This window comes from Cyrtonyx montezumae, unplaced genomic scaffold (genome assembly GCF_038088225.1).
Source record: "Cyrtonyx montezumae isolate F1298 unplaced genomic scaffold, pur_monq_1.0 scaffold_10, whole genome shotgun sequence".
Lineage (NCBI taxonomy): Eukaryota > Metazoa > Chordata > Aves > Galliformes > Odontophoridae > Cyrtonyx > Cyrtonyx montezumae.
In genome coordinates, this window is record NW_027071826.1 from 55143012 (window position 1) to 55159616 (window position 16605).

Genomic DNA, 16605 nt, shown 5'->3' on the forward strand with positions numbered 1-16605 from the left:
GCAGACAGAAGTCACTTGTCACTACTTACTGAAACAGTAAGTCAAAGCCTTGCCCTTATTTATCAATGCTGAAAACAGCTCTCAAATCCAATCCCATTTAGTGCTATGCTGTTAAGGAGTGGTTTGATTGCAAAAGCAGTGAAGGCTTCAGTTCAGCAAAACACTGGGCACGAGTCCTAGCACAGCTCAAGGGTTAAAGTTCAGAAGGGCAGGTACCACCTAAGTAAAACCTAGGGATAAAGCTAAGAAGAGAGCAGGTCAGGCGAGAAGTGGGCTCTGAGAGCTGGAGAGCCATAAAAAGTCCTGTACTGCAGAACTTGAGGTTCTGAAGCAGGTCAGGATGTGCTTGCGAGCTCTGCCTCTGCAGCCTACAGGGGGCAAAGGGAGCAAGCTGCTCAGTAACTGAAACAACATATATTTAATGGAAGTTATGCAACAGCTATACCGTAGCTCCATCGGAAACAATGGTAATTACACACCTCTCATATCATCTTTGGATAACACTGTAATTAGGATGTGTCATCACTCTAGCCGTGATTAAAATAATTACTGTAAAAAGTCCCTTGTAAGTAGCATTTACTGTTCCGGTTTCCAAACATGTAGAGGATTATTATTATTTTTTTTTTTAAGGTGTAATTGCTTTCTCTGTTCACAGCTTTTCTCAACACTGTTTCCCTACCCACCTTCCACTTTTACACGGCCACGGGATGTCATAGCAGAACAAACTCGTGCAAAAACACTTACAGCTCTTCCAAGTAGGGAAAGTTCTTGAACGCGTCCTCTGGTAGCCTGGTGATATTGTTCATGCTGACATCCCTGTGGAAAAAAGAGACACAGATTTGTCAGGGAACAGTAAGAGATTTTCACACTCTAGGAAAAGGTGGAGATGGCCTGATAACTGACAGAAGCTTTCTAGCATCCAACTGCAGTAACTGTTTCTAGAAACATCCAAGCTAAACTTGCAAAGCTCAGTAACTTGAGAAAGGTTGCAGCAGAAACCTTCGTCATGGGGTGTTGGTAAAAACTGTTTCCTGCTCACTAGAAGACTGGAAACCTACAGGGTGCACATGCATGGTAGAGTGCTTGTTTCTGGCAAACAGCAACCGACAAGAAGAGCAGAAACATGTCCCAGCTCCACCAGAGTAATTTTTTTTTTCCTACAAAACCTATAGGCATCCTCAAGGTAATAGTTTTAAGCAGATTTCACTTGCAGGCCATGAGCAGAGGCAGGCCAGCAGCAAGTGCTCACATGATAGGTATGCAGACCTGTTCAACTTTCTGCTTTCCAAATGAGCAGTAAGTGGCAAACTTGGTGCCATCACCTCAGTTCATATCTACGTAACCATTACAGATCATCTCCTCCTGAAGCAAACCATTACTCAGTATAAGAAGTAGCACAAAACCAATTCACAGCTTGATCATTAAACCAATAACAGCCTAAATCAGAAAATAAAACCAGTTCTTACTTTTACACTTCTTTTTTTAAGCATAAATTTAATGAGTTTAATGAGAGAGTCAGCGATGCTCCCTGGTAGTGGTATCACTGGAAAGCACTTCACAGGTGGACACATAACACCTCGTCAGGGACAGTGGATACAACATGTGTTGCTCTTTAGGACAGAAATATGAAATCCCACTCATTGGAAAGCAATAGCTTTGAAGCTTCTAGAGCCAGAAAGGTCCAATCTTCAGAAACTTCATGGTCAGTTGTCAAAAGAGTCAATGGAAATCACATAGACATCTTGCATGGCTGGCAACCAAATTCTACCTAATTTCAGCTTTCTTTGGGATCTGAAATTAGCAAAGAATGTTTTGCCTGTAACTCCAAGCATTAGCATCTATCGTTTCAATACAGGGAGTTGAGTCTCTGGATGTAAGCACTGACCAGAACGCCTTACTAACGAAGATTGAGAAGCATCAACAATATCTACAAACTCTATAAAAACTCATATTCGGCAAAATTGCATTTCCAACCATAAGGTGAAAAGATGTATTGTGATTCCCAAGTCAGCACTATGACACGAATGCTCAGGGTGCACCTACACCGGTGCTTTGCTGCAAAGCTGGTTTTCTCATCAAGTTGCCTCGATGAGAAGCGACAGAAGTAAGCTCCAGCAGCAAACAGTCAAACACACACAGCAGGGGTACGTAGGGTATCCCTTCTGGGATTTGTTCTTACTGGACTAACACCTGCACGTAACAGCAGAGCAACCGTTTGATCACCATTAAAACACCCTGCTTGCCCTCAAGTTCAGCGGTACTCTGAAAACCAGACTAGGTATCTCAAAGGCGGTGGGTCTGCACCCCAGACCTGTGGCTGGGATCAGTGCTCCCCAGCGCAGCACATCGCAGGGCCCAACGCTGCTGGCAGTGTGGCCAGGTGGAGCTGGAGCTCCCAGCAGTTAGAGATTAACTAGGCTTATCTGTACCGAGGAGCCACGTAAATCCCTGCTAGCTCACCACCTTCGGCTGGGGCAGGTTGGGGCGTGATCAGGCACAGAGCTGGCACCGAAACTGCAACGATGAGCAGCCCAAGGTGGCAACGTCTTGCACAAGAATAAGCTGCACGGAGGGGATGGCGTGAATCACGGCCCTATCGTTACAATTAGTTTCGCCATTGCAGGCAGAAGAGATTAACAGCAGTAAACAGCCTGGTGCTCCCTCCGACAGCACGACTGCTGGGTGGCTGAGCCATCAACCAGGCTCGCACGTGAACAACAGCCACGGCCTACCCTGTGAGTTTCACTCTTCTTTTCAGAGAAGGGAAACAGAAAAGGAAGATGAACCACAAGCGCCTTGCAAAAACCTACTGGGCAGTATTGTTTTGCTCTCCCAGGCACAGCAGAGCCTAATTCTCCACCTGGCAGTTGCAGCAACACCTGCTAATGAGGACAGAACAGGAGAACATCGCTGGGCTCTCTGAACTGACGGACATTGACCTGCAGCAGTAGCTAGGTACTGAAAAGGAAAATCTCAGACAAAGCCAGTCACCATGGACTGCTTCAAAAATAAAGCTAAAATACTCCCCTGTGCTTCATAAGCAGCTAACTTTTTGTCCCTCCACGTATCTTTTGTGAAGCTTAGAAGGAGAAAGGAGGGAGAGGAGTGTTTGTTGAAGGAAAGAAGATCGTGTTTCAACAAGGCACCTTTAAAATCCTATAAAATACTCCCTCTGAGCAAGCTTAACCTGTTTGCTGATAGATAATAGCATGTAATACTGTAGGCTCCATTCAGTCTTTTCCAAGGTCTGGGCCCTCTGCCACTGAACTATTTAATTATAACACTTACAAAATGATTTAAGTAGAGTTATCTATATTTGAATAAAGCCCTCCCACCTACTTGTACAAAAACAATTAGGTAAAAGGTCTTACTCTTATGTAAAACTCCCCAGGTAGTAACACTACTCCAGCTTCAGCAGTACTGCGAAAAGCTACCGTTGTTAACACTTGTAAAAAACACCAGTATTAAATAAACTAGATCACTGAATATGTAATGCAACACGATGCTGGAAAACACTCAGCAACCAGCTGCCCATTATCACTGGGAACATTAAAATGGGGGTAATGTTTCTGTCCCCCTTTTCAGATAATGAGACAAAGAATTATTGGTCCAATATGCAGCTGTATGGCAACTTGTCACCGCTTGGAACAGAATCCAGGTCAAGTCCAGCCAGCAGAGCTGCTGAAAAGGGCACTGATGCTCTGAGGGCACAGGTCAGTGCAAGTCCCAAGGCTACTTCTCTCAAGACCTTGTTACTGCTAGTTGTGCATCTCCAATGGCAATTAAAATTCTAAAGTGAAAATAGAGAAACACTCTCTCAGGAGGGCTGTGCACACTCCATACTGGATTCTTTCCACTGGACCAGCATCAGTGCTTGGTGGATCCACAGCAATGGGTCAGGAGCTCCACGGAGAGACAGCGGGCTGGAGCAGAAGCTGAGCTGAGTGACCTAGGCTGGTTCAAGCAGCACTGTGGTGCCCAGCATTGAATCCCTCAAAGGAGCATGCTCACCGGATGAAACCAATTTATACACAATCTCAGTAGGCAGTCTTGGTGGAGATTGAGAGCTGAAGTCCATCTCAATTTCAGAGATGTTATAATAACGCTCAGGGGACAGTGCATACAAGCTTGCATTAACACTGTCGCATGCCTTACTCATATCTGGTAGGTCATGAGTGCAGAAAGCCTAGAAGGTCAGCAATTAAATTTTAATTATTTTCATTCAATTAAAAAGAAAAGGTTAGGGTTTTGTTTTGTTTTACTGAATCTTCCCGATAACAAGAAGCTAACAATTACCTTCCAGAAGCATTACTTCACAGCCACCACATCGAACAGCAGTTGCCCAGAGTCTGAATTCAGTTAATGCAACTACAATACGTGGGCCTAATACACCCAGGCACGTCAGCCCCAGCAGATGAAGTCATGAATGAAAGGCAAACAAACATCGTGCAAAGGAAAGATGATGCTTACAGAAAAGCCTACATTTGGAAAGTGACCTCTCAACAGCATCTGAATTTCAAAACTGATGAGGTCATGGGTCAACTAATTAATTTCTTATCTTTTACACATTAAAGAATAGAACCACAGAATCACTAAGGTTGGAAAAGACCACTAAAATCATTAAGTCCAACCATCAGCTGACCCCCACCATGCCCACTGATCATGCACGTCCCTCAGTGCCAAATCTACACAGTCCTTGAACACCTCCAAAAATTATGACTCCACCAGTATACATTTCTCACTGTAAGGTTTGGTTACCTCAGCCCATAGTATTAGTTAACAAGCATAAAGTAACAGCACCAATGTTTGGCACTGCACTCAACACTTGTGTTCTCCAGCTTCCGATGAGGGCTAGGCAAGCATCAGCCCAACCACCCATGGGACAGGGCAGCTATAACCACAGCCTCCCATCCTTACTGCAAGGCCTCAGCACAATTTTCTCCTTCCAGACTTCATTTAGCACTCCTTTTAATGCTGACAAGGTTATTAATGATAAAATGAGACAAAAGGTTTGGAGCCATTTTTTGCATTACAATAGATGTTTCCCCTCATCAATCTTATATATGGTCCTATTGCCTCCAAAATGACCACAGACCTCCAACATCTGAACAGCATAGAAACACGTTCTGGACACCTAACTTAATTCTGCACTCACAGTAAGCCTATCAGTCATGTAATCGATGCAAATGTTTCCTTCTCCACTTCTAAGAAACATTCTTGTAAGAAAGGAAATATCCAAATACTTCAAGGCTTAGTCAACCCCTTCCCTGACCAAAGCACTGCTATTAACAACACTGTATTCCCACCCAGCAAATACGCCACCACTTCCTATAGACTCACAGCACCTTATCACCTCTTGTTTGTTCTACAGCACGAAGCATGGCTCAACGTGTCACCCTGCACTGGGTCTGGACAAACACTTGGCTGAAGACATTCCATGCCTGGAAGGATTGCTGCTCACCTGGACGTTCAGCCACTCAAGCAGCTTTTATGCAACGCTCGCTTGTGGATGAAGCACGTACGGTTCTTTTTCAGGGAGCCACCGCCATTCAGAACAGCCATAAATCTTGGCTTGAGAGGGGACAGAGGCATTCAGCAGCTCTAAGAAATGAGGTACATGCAGCCCTGCTTCAGGAAAAATACCACAAATGCACATGCATTCTGTTGATGCCAGTCAGCCTTGGGCATTTTGCTGAAGCAGGACCTACAACATTTTCACTGACAGCCACAGAAAGGCTAAAAAATGCCAGACAGGTCTGTTCCTGCAACAGAAGCAACATTCCCCTCTTTCCCCACCATATTTGTAAGTAATTTCTCCTTCCTTCTCCTTCCCATGTCACATCAACCTGTTTTTTTCCTCCAACATGATGTCTTAGCTTTCTTTCAGACACAGTAACTAGCTCTAATGTACCCTATTCATGTGTCAATCAAGCCATCATCAAGATACTGGAGGGAACAATACTTGTATGCAAAGGCCTATTTTGGACTGGTATTTGAGTCACCCTGGGCCAGCCATTAAGCAATCACACGTAGGATTAATGGTCTGTGTTGACACATGGTGTGGAATTAACCAAGAGAAAGTTCCACTGCGTTATTATGAAAGGGATCGCAGTTTGGAATTGAAATACACCACGAGTTCCTGCACTCTTCCAGTCATTTTTTAAGAGCCACAGGTTTGGTGCTTGTTTGGGGCTGAAGGAAGAGCTTATTTTCAGCTGGAGAGGTAAACAAAATGCCTTTTGGTGTAAGAGTACTTCCCTTACAGAGGTAGAAATTATTTAAAGCAGAGAGCAAAATGACATATCATTCAGGTTTTGGTATTTGCTTACTCTCTGACCTGGGGAGTGAGCATCAAAACGGGGCCATGACTGCACCAGGCACAGCAGACAAACAGCCCGAGGGTATCCCTGCACTAACACACTCTTCACACACTTATGGGTATCCATAGTGGGTCGAGACCACAGGAGGCTGTGAAGTGTGGACAGAGCAGAATGGGAGTTCTGACCATCCAGAATAGGAGCTGGGACCAGCCACATTGCAGGATGGGGTTGGGGTCCTGCACATCATGCTGCCGCCCCAGCTCTTGGCATGGAAGCTCCCCACATGGTTCTAGCAGAGCTACTCTCTGTCGTGCAAGTTTTTAAGAACCATACAAGAAAAAGCATCTTCAATATCCAAGGCAACTGGGACACTGCACTCACCTTAGTGTGGACTTGCATCTAAACTATTCACGACAGCCAGAATCTGCTGGCAAAACTGGGGATGATTTGTAGGAGCCAGCAGAGGTGACCAGAAGGAATTCTCAACCTGTAGGCCTCCACACACAGATCTGACCAGTGCAGTGTTGTCGTGGGGGAGAAGAGAAGACAGCAATGGGTTGTAAGCTTTAGGCTGCAACCTACGGCACCTCCAGGGTGCAGTTACAGGTATGCTTGCTGACAAAAAAAGCTTATGTTCCACTGTGCAACTGCTTACAGGCAGCATGCTGTAATCAGACTATTTACAAAAATCAGACCCATCATCTGGATATAAATAATAACCCTTCTGCTTTCCTTCCTCCCTACAGCAAGGTCTTACAGGGCACAGGAAGGAGGGAAGGTACTAAAGAAGACAATGAGAACTTGGCAAGCAAAGAAGACAATACTCTTAGCTACGTGGTCAACAAAATAAACACCACATTCACTGAAGGAGTTTGACAAATACATTTTTCATGCATTAAGTAAATGAAGTTGAACACTATGCTTGCAGCCCGCCTCAAACAGGGCAGTACTGGCAGACGGGATGATCGCCCTTACCAACTTGGAGTCATAGTAAACCATCAAGGTAACCATGCGACGACTCTATAAATCTGTGTTTTCATTAATGAGTTAAGTCAGTCCCAGGTTAGGGATATGTATCAGAGTTTTAATGTGAGGCTAAATGCAACACAGACACTTCACACGTGACAGGGTCAGTGCTACGTACACCACTACTGAGGGAGTTCTCAAGCACTTCTCCCTTACCAAAAGCTTTCGTGAACTGAAATACTAACAGCAGCACTGAACTATGTAACCCAACCAGCTTGATGAAGCCCGTCTTATTTTCTTTTCCCTCCCCACCTCCCCTTCTCACGTCCCTGCTCCTCAGCCACAAACACGCACGACACGCGCTGTGTTCCACATACAGCTCCAAGGGCAATTCCACGCAGTGCCAACGCCTCTGAGGACCTGGAGAGCTCAGCTCACCCTTTGGACTCCAGGACAGCACATCTCCTCCGCCTAGCAACAGCCCTACAACAAACAGTGCCAGCCCAGCACTGCTGGAGGAGCTGGCAGCCTCCAGCCACAGCCACAGCCGGGCTCCACCGACTCTCACGAGGCAGATGGGGATACAGCCATGGATGTTTCCGAGCTGTCCTAACAGAGCCTGGCACTTAAAATCACAGACAGAAAAGCAGCACTGTCCTTATACACACATACACATACAGAAGTCTTCTGCCTTCACTTCGTATTTTGCTCTGTTAGAAAAGAGCACATGAACGGCTACGAATCCAAGGGCATAAAAAAGCCAACTTTAGTAACTCTAAGCATTTCGATTTTTACTCGTTTTTCTGCTGGTTTATTTTTGTTTCACTAGTCTGTCCCACCCAATGTTTAGAAAGCAACTTGAGCCTCAAAACTCCGGGTAAGCCCGACATTTTTAGGAGCCCAAAGCAAAAAGGCAAAACAAAATTAGCGTATGAACACAGTCACTGATAGGATTAAGTCAGAACAGAAAATATAAACATTTCAACCAGACCAAACCTATGCACAATGGTGCCAACTGTGGAGAATATTTTCACTTGCATAACACACAAAACTTGGATGCAACTAAAAATTATTTCTGGCAAAAAAAAAAAAAAAAAAAAGCATTTTGTGCAGTACAGCCCTATAATTATCTGTATGCTGTGGGAAAACAAAAAGCACACAGTGCTGCTTTCTAGTGTCAAAATAGATTTCATGGCAGCACCTGGAGCTGCCTTTATAGAAATAAATGTGCTTTCACATGGCACTTTCTGAGGCATCTCGAGCTGGCTGATGGCGCGTGAGCTAGTTGGTTTGGTAATTTGTAGTCGCCAGCTACTGCGCAGCACTTCAACAGGCAAGTAATTCCCAATTTGACCAAAAGGCCTCCCACCCTTGTTGGGTTATGCTGGTTTCACCTACGCTCCTCATTTTTGATCTGAGATGTACGGCCAAGTTCGCTGCACACAGCAAAACGCAGACATCGTTCACATCCACCCTTACCTCCCAAGGAGCCTTAGACCCTAACCCAAAGGAGAGCCTCACAAAATGCCTGCCAGGACACTCTCAGGGATCAGCCCCGGGTTCAGCCGGTCACCCCTTTCGCTGCCAGCACATCTGTGCACGCAGCCATTGCTGCCAACATTGCATGAACGACTTTGGAGTGTTGCTCACACAGCTCATGTTTTCAGGAACTTGGCAGAGCTGGGGCCCTGCCTTGACAGCAGCCGGCAGATGACAAATATATATAAACACACACACACACACACAATCATTATAAACCATGCCTAAATGCAGATTTTGGGTGGCTAGAGAAGAGACCCCCCCACCCTACTGAAATCACCATCAGATGAGCAGCCAGTGTGCTGAGATGGATTTTCATAGAATTATAGAATGGCCTGTGTTGAAAAGGACCCCAAAGATCATCTAGTTTTAACCCCCCCCGGCCTTGGGCAGGGTTGCCAACCACTAGATCAGGCTGCCCAGAGCCACATCCAACCTTGCATTGAGTGCCTCCAAGGATGGGGCATCCAAAATCTCTCTGGGCAACCTGTTCCAGTGGTGCAACAAACCACGATGGATGGCCTCTGAAGAAGACAAGGGCTCTTTATCTACAGCTGAGCCAAACTGGAGCAAAATTCTCTGGGATCAAGCCTGGATCATCATCAGCTGAACCTTTTCACTCACATGAACTTAAAGCATAGGTCCCAACAAAGAAATTCTAGGGGAAAGTAAAAACAAAGGCTGTAAGAAAGGCTATTATAACGTTTTGGATCAACTCATAGCGATGTGAGAGAAGAGGTTGCAAGCTTCCAGCTCACAAATGCTTTCTGAGGTCCCTAAACCTTACAGCTGTGGGCCCTCCTGGTAACTGCAAACATCACTCTGCAGCTATGGCACACAGCAGCTAGCACAGTCTGAACTGGATGCTATATCGGGGTTAACGCACGCTGCAAACCGGTTGATAAAAAAAAAAAAACAAAAAAACACTCTACAGTCATTATTTTCTGTTTTAAAGAGGGGAAAAAAAAAAAAAACAACTAGAAAAATCCCACACTGTCACATACCCAGAGAAAACGTTGAGTAAATGTTGAGAAAGCTCAGCGTAAGGAACCCAGCCACTTAGGCAGTACCACTCCAAGCCAGCATATTCACAGTAGTTTTCAATAAACATCTACACAAGTCACTGGAGGGGAAAAAAAAAAATCTGTTTTCTTTCATACAATTCCACAAAACTAACTGTCATCACAACCATCCTTGTGGCAGAAAAGTCCATATTTGCCCGCAGTTAAATCCGTCTGCAGCTGCCCCGTGGAAAAGACAGCCAATAATTGGCTTCTTTCACCTCTGTTAACCACGAACAAAAGTGTCATTCAGCTCCCAAATGGACAGAAGGCACCAATGGATGGGCAGCTAGCTGAGCCAATGGGCTGGAATAACAATAACCCTGTAGCATTTTCTTTTTCCTTTTGTTTAGTCTTTCAAAGCCCTTAATTAAGACCCTCACAAAGCACCCCTACAGGCTCCTTTCAATGAGGCATTACACGCCTGTTTTCTTGTATTTAAGGAAGAAAAGTAACAGGGATTTCTGAAACACATTAAGCAGTACACACAATTTCCAGTATTCACCACCGAAATACTGTTAACGTTTCAGTTTTTTAATATTATCGGCAATAAAAAGCAAGTAGGAGTTTGCCACGTCCCCTCTTGGCTGTAAGTTTCTTAGTATTTTAATGAGAAAAAAAATAACACGGAGTCAGCCATTCACGTGCCAGAAGGACACGGGCTCACCCAGCCCCATGGCGGGATGATGGATGGAATGGATGGGATGGATGCGGTCAGACAGCGGTCCCAAGGATTGGTGTGGGCTGAAAATGGCACTTCTCTACGCTCAGGTAATCCCTGCTGGCTGGAGGAGCACCACCAAAGACCAGCCATGGTGTTCCCTTCGTTACAAGCAGGTGCCAGCAGGCCTCCTGAAAGCACACGGTGCTCCCAGGCCTTGCCAGTGGCTCAGCGATGGCACCCGCTCTGCTTCCTCTCGGCTGCTGTTTGTGTCAGTATTTACACGGCCCAGGAAGCAACTAGCCTTTCAGGAACTGTCCACCAGCATTAGGCACCAAAATCCCTCTAAGCCTTGACTGAGACGACTGAATTAATAGCCAATAAATACCAAAGGGCCGTCACCTGTTCTACACAGTGTTCTTGCCTCCTCCTGCTACATAGAAAAACGATGTAGATACAACGTAAGAAATATATAAATAAATAGAAAATACATGCATTATTTAACTCCAAGCGTACATTTCTGGGAAGTCTGTCCACTAGGACTTGTTAGAGCAGTGACCTTGCAGGAATTTCAACATTGATCAAGCAGGAATTAGCTGTCAAGTTGTCGTATTGGAAAGTAACTTGAATTTCAGAAATGAAGAGTCATCTCGAGTGCATTTGGTGTTATTAGCTACAATCCAAATTCATGCTGTGCCAACACAAATATCCTAATGAGAGCACCTGACAAACACCCTTCAAAACAAACTCCCAAACCATACAGAATCATACAACTGTTTGAGCTGGAAGGAACCCTTAAAGGCCATCTGACCCAACTCCCCTGCAATGAACAGGAACACCTACAGCTCCGTCAGGTATTCAGAGCTCTGTCCAGCCTGACCTTACTCATCGACAAAGACAGGGCATCCACCACCTCTCTGGGCAACCTGATCCAGTGCCTCACCAGTCCTACTGTAAAAAAAAAAAAACAATAAGGGTTCTTTAACCCTCATGTCCAACCTAAATCTCCCCTCTTTTAGTTTGAAACCGTTTCCCCTTGTCCTATCACCACAGACTCCAAGTTACACTGGAAGTAACCAATGCCATTAACACAACATAGCATAATGAACCAAAGTCAGCGGCAGAGCTCTGGCCTTCTGGATTCTTCCCTAATGTGAACCAAAGATAATAATGCTTACCACTGTTGACACAAGAATCTAAGGAAGTGAGAACAGTTAATGTGCTTTCTATTTCTTCAAAAGAAAATTCATGAAATTGAGTGAAATCTGTCACAGAAATTCTCTGAGAAAATTAAATCTGATAGCCACTGCTCACCATTATAGACAAATAAGGCCAAAGCAGCATTTCTTACCAGTAATTTTATTGAAAAGGTCAAGCTCGTTCTTCAGTACTCACATGACTACTCTATTTAAACCTAAGTAGATTTTTATCACTAGACTGTAAAGAGAAAAACTGCATACTTAATGCAAATCCAACATCACAAGTATTTACATGAAAAACAAAGACCTACCACATGAACTATCTAGCCCACACTCTTTGCAATGGAGATTAAGGCTTGTCAAGTTTAATCATGTACATGGGATCAATTTTTTATATAAACACATCTGATGTACTTGTGAAGGAAAAGCAAGAGACCCACAGAAGGCAATCAAAGCCATCTACCTGCATTTCCAACCTGTCTGTAGACAGACACGACATCCTCCGGGCAGCATGCATTTTACAGAAGAATCCTAGCAAGAGCAATGGACTTGTGATCCTCTGTCTCCTCAGCTACCCCCGCATAAAAAAAAGGGGACATACTTTCACTTAACAGAGATGGCAAATGAGTAAGGAAACAGACTCTAGTTATGACCTCAAGACCTGGATTCTAATGGATACATGAGCACCAACTCTAGAGTCACCACCAAATCTGACAAGTATAAGGCGTATGCAGTAATTGACTCACAGGGGAGGGCCAAGTAATCCTGCAACAGAGCAGAAACTAAAACTTTACAGAACATCCTTAAAATGTGAGAAAACGTTTTCAATATGATCCCTCTGGTTTTGCCTGGTTGCAAACAACCATCAGTATATAACGAAGGCAGCTCAATGATAAGCCATACATAGCTTTGTCACACTCAAAGCACTTGATCTGTCCCAAATATATGAAGTTAGTCCATTTTATAAACATATTTGTTCTATAATTAATAGCAGAGTTAAATAACTGTCTTGTCTTAATATAGGCACCATGTATGTAAGGGGTCCAACACAAACTGAACTTTTTCCCACAAAATAATTACGTTTACATGGCATAGGAGGCAGCATCTTCATCCCTTCGACACATCAGGTGGTATTCTGTATACCACACAGATTAATATGAGTTGCAGAAGACAAAGCTGTTAGAACTAATTCTGTGCTTCCTTCCCCCACTGAAATGATTCTTCTCCAGCTACTACTGCCTTAAAATAAAGAGATTTTAAGGAAGAAATCGGTGATTCATACTTGCTCGTCTTTACCATTCATATCATTTTCTCCATACTACATATTAGGAAGGGTAGCATGAGAAGCAACCAGAAAGATGTAATCCTGAGAAAATTTCCACCAAATTAAATATGTATATCTTTGCTATCAGAGGAGCAATCAGTCTGGCAACATTGCACCACGTTCATCTCATATGGAGTCACGTTCTCTTGGCATTTAAATAGCATATGACTAAACAGCAGTTGCTTATAAAAAGAAACAGCTGAATTAATGGAAGTTACCTGCTAATTTATATTTCCTTTTTACCTGAATCACCTTGCATGCAGCATAAAAGTGAGGTGCAAACCACTGCTTTCCTGCTGAGTACCCAGTGCCTTTAACTAAGTGAGAAATTTGGTAGTTTCATGCACCCCAGCAGCTGCATTTCAGTGAACTGAAGCTTTACACGAAACCTAAAAGGTATACGTTACGTTCCAGGACAGCTTCAGGCACTGCTGTGTTTGGAATTGCTTACCGAGCAATGCCATTTCTCCAAACAGACTATCATGCAGAAGGGTAAAGAGCAGTGAAGGTAATTATTGGAAGGAAATCTCTCCCTAGGCCAGAAAAGAATAATTAAGCTTGTGCACGTTAAATCAAACAGGGGAAGTTAACACTGAAGTAATCAAGTGTAAGCGATAGTAAGACCTATCTACAATTTTCTTGAGAGGAAATTAAGGCAGACTGATTGTTTAGGCAACACAAACACGGCATCCCCAAACTACATTCACAGTCTTTGTATAAATGTATACGGTTCCCCCAGACACACGTACACACACACACACACACACACACACACACACACACACACTCCCACCCCCCAGAGAAAACATGCAGTCACCCAGTAATTAAATGAGTGTGCTGAAACTTAAAGCAGTTAAACTGCATTCTGCAAGCCCAGATCCAACATAGTTTACCTATTGCTCATTAATCTCTCCACAGATAGCATCTTTTCAACGGCCAAAAAATATGCTTAAAATACGCCCAAAATTTTCAATGTTTGAGGTGCACACTGAGCTTCCACTGTTATGGGGTGCAAAGTGTCTTGTTCAAATGACTGTTATGTAGGGGAGCAGGGGGGTTGAGCTTCTCATCTAGCCCTTCCTCAAAAGCCTTGGGCTGTTGTGCAAAAACCCAAGGAAAGTCATTGGCACAACCCTGAGAAGATGGTGAAGCTGAAACAGAATCTCCTTCTATGCATATCTGGGGCAAAGAGCCTTTCTAAAGCATGAGCAATGCCTCGTCTGGCAAGGCAGTACCCGAAGAACGTTTGTTTGCCCTTTTAATTACACAAACACTCAGCTGTTATTTGCTGAAGCTTCTTGGATGATCTACGTACGTTCTATGAAAATAAACTAGGTGCTAAGCTCTTTTAAAACAAAGCATGTATGGAGCACGTGCTCCTACAAAGTTCAGGGAGTGATGGGGAAATTCATGTTCAGCTCACACCAGCTGGAGAACACACATAATCCAGTGATGCTGACGGCCTTGAACGCCGCAACACTAACGTTACAGGATGAAAAAGGCACCCAAAGTTTAGGAAAGTACATGTTGGGTGTTCACCGTTCAGGTGATCCACGTAGGCAAGCACAATCCCATTTTTTGTCACAACCAGTATCTACTACTCCAAGGTCACAGGAAGTCACAACCAGTATCTACTACTCCAAGGTCACAGGAAAAAGCTCAGAGTACAGCTAGCTGCACTCCCACCAAACAGGGAACTCCATGCTGAGGAAGGCAGCGTGTAGACATTCCCAACTGTGTGTTCCCCTTGGGCACAACCGAAGCTCACAGAGGAAGATGATTTCACATTGCCCAGCTAAGGCAGAATTCCTTAACTTGGAGATTACTTCGGTACTTGCACATGACATCTCTCAGACACTGACAGGACACCAAATCCTCAGAGCTCGGTTCCTGAAAAATGGCATTAAGGAGGGTACTTCTGATGTTCCTGTCATTATTCCACTTTTTTCCACTGCTGATGGCACCAAATCAACCGAGACTCGGTGATGTACTTTGCCTGAAGGAACTGTGGGATGAACTCAGTTAGACAAAAATGCAGAGTATTTAGATATATGCATCAACCCAAAGCACATTGCAGCATTTCTCCCACTGATGTGGTTAGTTATCAGGGCACAAAAAATTGTCCAGTGTGAATGAAGAGACAGCAACAGTACGGGCAGTCCTACTCTTGAGCAGGATTTCTGACACGCCGTTGTTTAAACAACAGTGTTCTCTTCCAAACACACTTCAGGTTTATTTTACTGGCACAACTACTCAGGAGATTTTCTAAAAAGGAAACATTGGCTTTGCTGTGAAATTGCAGTGGCCGAAGCCATGAGCAACTGCTGTTTATTATCCTCAAAGCAAATCAAAACTCTGCTTAAAACTTCTAACTGCACATTTCTGGCCTGGAGACCTGGTTCTGTGGGAAAGATGGTAAAAGAAACAAACAAACACATAAACAAACTCCTCGAAACTTCTGGAAAAGAGATTTGCAGTGAGAGCAAGTCCCTTCTGAATAGGTCATTACTTGAAGCTGGGTATTCAAGAAATTTAGTCTCCACTTAACACACAGCACAGCACCAGCAGATTTGCCCTTGGAAAAGACATGGATTTTCTACAGCTAGCAAGAGTCACACTAGTTCTGTAAAATATTAACAGTTTGGTCAATATTAGCAAATCCACGTTCTTGCTTTTTTTCCCCTTCTTAAACCCAAGCGTTCCAGTTAGAATCACAGGATCTGGACTGAAACATCCCATATGTTTTCCCTGTCAGTAACAGGCCTATTGAAAGCACGGCCATGCCGTTCTCCCCGCTGAGGCACTGGGTCAGGCTATTCATGTGCAACCGTGCACATGTCAAGAAGGTAATGGGAAAACTCCCAAACAAAAACACATTTTCACAAGACGAGGTTATAAAATACACGACCGTGTCTGCAGCATCATTAAGCTGAATTAAACAGGTTTAGGCCTCCCCTGCATACTTCAGAAATTGCACATCCATTTATGATTCACTGTTAATTGTGCACCATTTAAAAGCCCAAATGCATTTTTCTCCAAGCTTTTGGAGCGAAGAATGTCCTTGTGAGACCCAGCACTCCTCCTGGATTGGTCGGGGGAGAGAAAAGGAAGAGGTGCATCATATTTGAATAGGAAAATGCTGTGAGCACAGCTGTTCACTGCGAGGGCCTGATTTCTCAGGGCACCCTTCACAACGTCACAAATTCTCTCCATTTTTTCCTCAAGAAGAAAAGAATTAGCACAGCTTTCCTGACCAGAAGACAGCACCTTCTGAACAGCTTCTGCTCCCTTCCTGCAGACCACGTACGGGTGGCTTGAGGCTCCTCCTGCATTCTTAATGCAGGGCTTACAGGAATAAGATTCACTATTGTAGTAAGTTTCCTATGTTTCATAATAGTTTGGGTTATCTTTTTTACAAGAAAATCGTCTTCAATATTTTAAAACACCCGATTCAGTGTTTAACTATCAAGTTTGACTCCGTGCAGAATGTGATGCTAAATTCAGGATGAAGCCAAAATCCACCTTTCTGCACCTT

General features: G+C 44.1%; 1 protein-coding gene across 1 annotated transcript in view; it reads right to left on the reverse strand.

Moving 5' to 3' along the window:
• The window catches only part of LGR4 (leucine rich repeat containing G protein-coupled receptor 4), a 56472-nt gene that overhangs the window by 35655 nt on the left and 4212 nt on the right, over positions 1-16605 (reverse strand). The window contains exon 2 of the mRNA XM_065755421.1: positions 745-816. Coding sequence (XP_065611493.1) covers positions 745-816 — 72 coding nt within the window. The remainder of the gene's footprint in view (positions 1-744; positions 817-16605) is intronic.